Below are 7,500 nucleotides of genomic sequence, written 5' to 3'. Positions count from 1 at the left end.
TGGCTTGCCTGCATGATCAAAGGCTAGATGCCACAAGAACTTTTAACCCACTCTTAACAATGCTGCGTTGAGCATTTCATTTCTTCAACTCTTCACATGTTTGGAAAGACAAAGCAAATCAATCTTGAGTCATTCTTTAATCCTCTCTCATTGCCAATGAACTCCCTTCACAAACAATGTGTCCCAGAATGTGTCCAGAATTCACACCTTCCTCAGTAACTACCACATTACCACCACTACGCTTATCTTCCTTCCTTCCTTCCTTTTTCCTTTTCCTTCTGCTTCTCCTTCATCTTCCTCTTCTTTTTGTGCCTGTACTGGGCCTTTAACTCAAAGCCTCTCTCTCATTTGGCTTTTTCACTCAAGGTTGGCACACTACCACTTGAGCTACAGCTCTACTTCCAGACTTTTCTTGGTTAATTGGAGATACGAATTCTTCAGAATTGTCTGCCTGGACCATCTTTAAAACACGATCCTCAGATCTCAGCCTCCCCAGTAGACGGGATTACAGACATAAGCCATCACTACTCAGTTTCCTTCCTCCCTCCCTCTCTCCTTCCCTCCCTCCCTTCCTTCCTTCTTTCTTTCTTTCCTTCCTTCTTGCCTCCCTCCTTTCCTCCCTTCCTTCCTTCTTTCCTTTTCCTTTCTTTCTTCCTTTTTCTTTTCTTTCTTTTTCTCTCACCACTCAAATAGAAATGGAAGTACCTAGCATTTTATTTACAGCCACAATTTCAGGCTGAGTTTTAGCATCTAGACATAAATGGCTAATGGATTGTGTAGCTGATGTTTGAAATTCAAAAGTCCTTGAGTCTTTTAAGATTTTTGTCCATCCTGTGCTGGGAGGGGAGATAGGGCTTGTGGAGAAACTGAGGCCTTGTTATCAGAGGACTTTTGCTGAGTAAGAAATGTTCCATCTTCCAGGGGAAAGACAGGTCTTTGGAAAATATTTTCTGGAACTTTTCTTCTAGCCACATCTTGGCTTTATAAAAGCTTTGCAAGAGCATTAGAATGGCCTGCTTACCTGGCAGGGAGGAAAGCACAGAGCTGGGGCTTAGGGCTGCAGAGGGTTAGTGCCACTGCCTTGTGCTCGGTGCTCAAGGCAGGACTATACCAGTCTCTTCTGGAACCGAGCAGACTCTCAACCGGGCGATGTTTAGAGGGTCACACTGTAAGATCATTCTAGAAGAGGCTGTAAGAGAACTGATATAATACAAGGAACAAAATTTCCATGATAGGGAGACCAGAGAGGAAGGGAAAGCTAAAATTGGGGAAGGACTCATTTTTATGCAGTCCTGAGGACACTGTTGGCGTGTGGGGTGGTGGAGGGAGAAATAGAAGGACTGGATGTCAGAATCTACTGTCAGATGTTCCATTAGCCAAGCGAATGCTGCAGGTGCCAAGTTAAACCCAACTCTGCCCCCTTGTGGACAAAGGTAGTACTGTCCGGGGGCCTTCCATTAACCATCTCGGGTCATTAGTAGATGGAACCTGCCATTTCTGACTGATCCTCTGTATGAAAAAGGTAGAAAGAAAGAGTAAGTAGGAGAAAGTTGTGTTATTTGTCAAGGGACTTGTGATCAAGCAAATAACATGAACTGCTCATTGATGTAGATGGTATCTCATGGCCAGGGAAAGAGGACAGAGCATATAGTCATTAACAAAATTCCCAAGAGATCTGAGGATCAAGGTTCAAAGCCAACCAGGGCACAAAAGGATCTGAGACTCTTATCTCCAACTAACCTCTAGAAAACGGGAAGTGGGGCTTGGCTGAAGGGTAGGGGGTAGCCTTGACCTGAAGAGCTCAGGGACTGCGCCCAGGCGGAGTTCAAACCCCAAGCCCCACAAAAAAACAAAAACAAAAAATTTCCCAAGGGGCATTTAACAAAAGAAGTGAGGAATTCAGAGGCTCAATCATGAGTGAATGGAAAGCCTTTCTATTTATAGTAGCCAGGCTACTGTGCTTATCAAGAATGAAAGAGGGCTCGGGGCTATTCTCGTGGTAGAGTGTTCGCCTTGCATGCACAAAGCCCTGGGTTCGATTCCTTAGAAAAAGCTGGAAGTCGTGCTGTGATTCAAGTAGCAGAGCGCTAGCCTTGAGCAAAAAGTGTCCAAGGACAGTGCCCAGGCCCTGAATTCAAGCTCCACAACTGCCCCCCCCCCAAAAAAGAAATGAAAGAATAAAAAAATTAAGGCATTTATTCACAAGGGAGTTTTGTTTTGTTTTTGTCAGTCATGGGACTTGAATTCTGGGCCTGGGCACTGTCCCTGAACTCTTCAGCTCAAAGCCACTGCCCCACTCCTTGAGCCACAGCACCACTTTCCATCCTTTTTTTTCTAGATGTTAGTTGAAGACCGGGGCTGGCTGTGAACTGTGATCCTCAGATCTCAGCCTCCTGAGTAGCTAGGATTACAGGCATGAGCCACAAGCACCGGCTAACACAAGGGAATTTTATTTAATCACGAAGAAGAATAAACTTATGCGATTTGTTGGAAATCATTGTATTCAGTGAAATAAGACTCAGAGTCTTATTCTTTCTCCTATTTGGAATCTAGATTTTTTTCTAAAGGCATAGAAAAGGAAGATAATTATTTGTGGGAAAGATCGTGGGGAAGAGGATGAAGGGGTAATGAGGCAGTTGGTATGATTAAAGAACATGAAATGCATGTGTGAGAATGTCATAATAAGCCGGGTGCTGTGGCTCACGCCTGTAATCCTAGCTACTCAGGAGGCTGAGATCTGAGAGTCTGGGTTCAAAGCTAGCCCAGACACTAAAGACTGTGAGACTCTTATCTCCAATTAATCACTAGAAAAGGGGAAGTGGTGCTGTGGCTCAAGGGGTAGGGAAGTATCCTTGAGCTGAAGAGCTCAGGGACAGCACCCAGGTCCAGAGTTCAAGTCCCAAGACTGACTAAAAAAAAAAAATGTCATAATAAAATTGTGTGTGTGTGTGTGTGTGTGTGTGTGTGTGTGTGTGTGTGTGTACACGCTGGTGCTCAGGGTTAAACTGACCTTACACTTTTGCTTCGCTTTTTCACTCACAGCTGGCACTATAGTATACTTACACTTCTGGCTTTTTGCAGCTTAATTGAAGATAAAAAGTCTTTCCTTCCGGGCTGATTTTAAACTTCAATGCTCAGATCTCAGACTCCTGAGTAGCAAGAATTACAGACAGGAGCCAGCAGGCTGTTTTAAGCACAGATCTGTGTTCTTTACAGTCATGGCAATAACTTGGGGGTGGGAAAAAAGAATCATCTATATTTTTTTCTAAGGAATTTCAACCGACTTTCATGGTCCAGAGTACAGCAAGACCTAGCAGCAATGAGCGCGGTGAAAACGTGCTGGGGTGGGGGTGGCTGGAGGGGTTGCTAGGCTAACAGTCCGGCTCTCCGTGCGTTCTGAAGGGACTGGTGAGGGCTCAGCGGGGCGGAGGGGGAGGGGAACCCATCAATCTGATCAAAACAGTCTCGGAAGGGAAAAACTGGAGGGGGTGGGATCCTGCTGCACACGCTTTACTTAGGAACAATTCCGGGGCATCTCCTCTTCCTTGGTGGAAGGCAGTCTCTTCAGGAGCCCACAAAAAAAGTTGTCAAACAAGAAATGGCTTGATCCCGCCCCCCCTCCCCCTCGCCCACTCTCCCCTGAAGAAGGAACAGGACCTCCTGTGCGTAGCCCAGAGTGGTCACTGCAAGACCTGGCTCAGGGCCGCTGACTCTGAGCACACCGTGTCCTAGGCCAGGGCTCCCTGTTCTTGATCACGTGTCCACCTCCCCTGAACAAGCTGACCAGAAAGGCAGTCGGGGAGGAGCTGGAAAGTGCCCCCAACTTATGGCATCCTCACAGGATTCCTTCAGGGAGGAGTTGGCATGGAAAGCAGCCTTGAGATTCTCTGGGGTGCTCAGTGAACCCCTAAATTGAGGACAGGGCTCCTCAGATGTTCCCCAGTCCTTACTGCTTTGGATGAAAGGACTTCTTTTTTTTTTTTTTTTTGGTCAGTTGTGGGACTTGAACTCTGGGCCTGGGCACTGTGTTTGAGCTCTTCAGCTCAAGGCTACTACCCTACCTCTTGAGCCACAGTGCCACTTCCACTTTTTTAGTGGTTAATTGGAGATCAGAATCTCATGGACTTTAGTGCCAAGGCTGGCTTTGAGTGGTGGTCCTCAGATCTCAGCCTCCTGAGTAGCTAGGATTACAGGTGTGAGCCACTGCGCCCCATGGAGCTTTGATCAATTTTCTAATTCCTTAATTATTTCAAAGAAATACTTGTTCGCACTACTAAGTCAGACTTCTCAGTTTGGGGTCTGGTACCCACAATTGTAGTCTGAGAGGCAGAACCCCCCCCCCCCACCCGCATCCTCCCGGGATCCAAGGAAATCAAACTGGCAGGCAGACAAGGGTCATCTCGAAAATACACAATTGACACATTTAAAGCAGTGTCAGTACTGTAGTGTGTAAAACGGAACAGAGTCCTGTCCCACCTGTAATCCTAGCTCCTGAGGAGGTTACCATCGGAGAACTGTGGTTTGGAGTTAGCCTGGGCAGGAAAATCTATGAGACTCTTCTCTCCAAAAGAACCAGAAGTGGAGCTGTGGCTCAAGTGGTAGGGTGCTAGCTTTGAGTGTCAAAGCTAAGGTGCAGCACGTAGGCACTGAGTTCAAATCTGAGTACTGGTACCAAAAGAAAAATAAGTAAATAAAATCCAAAACAAAAACTCAAACCCCAAACTACAACACATTCCTCTCCCTATCCCTTCTGGAACAATCCTTGTCTTCTGGGCCCTCCTTCTTGGCCCACCACTGAAAACAAACAGCAGGGAGCCTGGTCTTGCGGAAGGAGGAGATGAGGAAGAAAAGCAAACCTCACCTGTGTGTCGTTAACGAAAGGGACAGTGTGGCAGCAACCCTGCCAAGGGCCTGTACTGGTGGATGCCAGGAACAGTGGATTCTCAAATTGAGTTTCAGACTTGTTTTCTCTTCTGTAATTGAAGGTTTGTTTTTTTTTTTTAGAAAGTCTATTTAAATCAGGAGTGTGGCCTAGTGGTAGAGTGCTTGCCTAGCATGCATGAACCCCTGAGTTCGATTCCTCGGTACCACATACATAGAAAAAGCTGGAAGTGGTGCTGTGATTCAAGGGTAGAGCATGTATCTTTGTGGCCAATGTAATCAATTAGAGAATAAAGAATGAAGCCTGTCAAGTCCAGGTATAGGCAGAAAGGTACTGAGGAGAAGCAGAGATGAGAAGTCAGGATAAATGGTTTGCTCCTTTCACTTTCCTGAGACTAGATTGTTTGAGAAAAGTTTATAAATTGACTAGTGAAATTTTATTAAGCCCTTATGCACTAATTTCCCATGTTGCTTTCCAAGTACAGACTCATTGAGGATCTTTTAATAACCCTGCACACTCAGACCACACCCAGTATCAAGTAAAGCAGAATACATGATAATATATAATATATTAATTAATATTTATTAGTGATATTAATAATCAATACTAATATAATATTATATATATATATATTGTATGTGTGTGTGCTGGTACTGGGGCTTGAACTCTGAGCCTATGCCTTTTAGCTCAAGGTTGGTGCTCTATCACTTGAGCCACAGCACCACTGGTAGCTTTTTGGTGGTTCACTGAAGATAAGATTCTCACGTACTTTCTTGTCTGTGCTAGCTTCGAACCATAATCTTCTGATGTCAGCCTCCTGAGTAGCTCAGATTGCAGTCTTGAATCACTGGTGCCTGACTTAAAGAACAACTTAAGGATTTGAAAACAAAACAAAAAATCCTCGTGTTTCCAGGTATTTATTAGAGCTTGGGAAATATTGCCATGATTTTCAGAAGCCCTTTATGGAGATGAATATCTCCATGCCAAGGAAAAATGATTTATCCTGGTCTAGACATGATATGCGAATGACACTTGTTAAATCTGGAACTTCAGGCATTCCCCACTGAGATTTGGTGAGGTCCTTGTTACCTTGACACTTCCCTTCTCTTAACCTTTCTGTACGTACCTCTTTTTGAATGAAGTAAAAATAATAGTTCCTTCCCAGTTCTGTAGCAAAGGCTGATCAAAAATTCAGAAAGTGACCACCACTGTGGCAGGCCATGTCAGCACTTGAAGAGTCCCTGGCTGTTTCATGAGAGCCCGGTTCAAACTTCCCTTCCTCCCTTCTCCCTCTGAAACAACGCTCTTCCTTCTCAGTGGCCTCTGAGCCACAGGTCCCTCCCTTTTGCTGGCTCTCTCCGTCCTTCCCACATCCATTCAGCTCCCTATCAGTTGCTGCCAGGAAGCAGCCAGCCATCAGCGATTCTTCTCAGCTCTATGATTACAAGGCCATGCTACTAGTGAGACCAGCTGCAAAACCAGCAGGTGAGTGGAGCTTGCAGGGATGATTCTAGAAGGGAGTGGAGAAAAAGTGGAAAGAACAGATGAGTAGATTGTACTAAGTGTGGAACTGGGTGGAATTAGGGCCGAGAGAACTGCAGGAATTATTTATTATAACAGGTTATAATAAATAATAATAATAATAAATAACCTGCTATTTAAATAACACCTGTTATTTAATCCATAAAGCATTTGGAAAGCTTTGGGAGAAACAGACCCACTCCCTATCAAAGTCCTGGTAGAGACAGAAGAACTCGAGATGCAAAAGGGAAAAGTGAAATATAAAACAAACAAACAAAAACAAAAACCCCGAGCTCTGAGATAAGTTTGGAAAGAGCTTTCTTGGAAAGCTGTGTCTCCAGCGAGATCTTGGGAGGTTGACATGATTTTAATTAGCAGTGAGAAGGAAATGAAGCAGCCTGAATGGTGAGGGCTAGGAGACAAAACAGCTGACTCTTCTCTGCTCCTTTCTGTGTCTGTTACTTCCCAGGAGTTAAAGGCAGAGATGTGAAGGGGATCTTACCTGTGATGATTCTCATGGTGGTCATTTTCTTGCTACTTCTTTTCTGGGAAAACGAGCTGAATGATAATGTCGTGATGACCTCGTTAGAACATGTCAATGTAGACTACCCTCAGAATGGTGTCCCTATGAGGTATTGCAACTACATGATCCTCCAGAGAGGCATAAGAGAGGCAGATCACGCGTGTAAAAAGGAGCATGTCTTCATCCACGAGAGGCCTCAGAAGATCAATAGTATTTGTACTTCTCCCAAGAAAGTGCCTTGTCAAAACCACTCCACCATGTTATGCTTCCAGAGCCAGACAAGACTCAAAATGACAGTCTGCCAGCTTACTGAAGGCATCCAATATCCTGCCTGCAGGTACCACGTTTTCCACACGGCAGGGTTCGCACTCATCACCTGTGATGGCTTTGGGCCAGTCCATTTCTATGGATATGTTGAATAACTTGAGATCTGTGTCCAAGTCTGTAACTTTCTCCCCTCCTCTCAGCAGCTGTGGGACAAAGCTGAACCATGGAGCAGGGTAATGCTGTGAGCAAAATGAGGGATTCATTTATCCATCCAGTATTGGTAATATGCAGTCACTTTGTGTCAATT

The 7,500-nt window shown here is 45.0% G+C and overlaps 1 protein-coding gene across 1 annotated transcript; it reads left to right on the top strand.

Annotated features, from left to right (window-relative positions):
• The first annotated feature begins 6,291 nt into the window (after positions 1-6,291).
• Positions 6,292-7,433, top strand: Rnase12 (ribonuclease A family member 12 (inactive)). The gene is made up of 2 exons (XM_090354897.1): positions 6,292-6,367; positions 6,873-7,433. Exons 1-2 carry the CDS (start codon positions 6,334-6,336, stop codon positions 7,346-7,348), a joined length of 510 nt encoding a protein of 169 aa, XP_090211023.1. The 5' UTR covers positions 6,292-6,333; the 3' UTR covers positions 7,349-7,433.
• The last annotated feature ends 67 nt before the right edge of the window (positions 7,434-7,500 follow it).

The sequence above is a fragment of the Megascapheus bottae genome, chromosome 2 (assembly GCF_031878675.1).
Source record: "Megascapheus bottae isolate mThoBot1 chromosome 2, mThoBot2.hap1, whole genome shotgun sequence".
Taxonomy (NCBI): domain Eukaryota; kingdom Metazoa; phylum Chordata; class Mammalia; order Rodentia; family Geomyidae; genus Megascapheus; species Megascapheus bottae.
This window is presented reverse-complemented; position numbering and strand designations above follow the sequence as displayed.

Coding starts and splice junctions, on each gene's coding strand:
- Rnase12 (XM_090354897.1), top strand. CDS start 6,334: ATGCTACTAGTGAGACCAGCTGCAAAACCAGCAG. Junction 6,368..6,872: donor ACCAGCTGCAAAACCAGCAG/GTGAGTGGAGCT, acceptor GTTACTTCCCAG/GAGTTAAAGGCAGAGATGTG.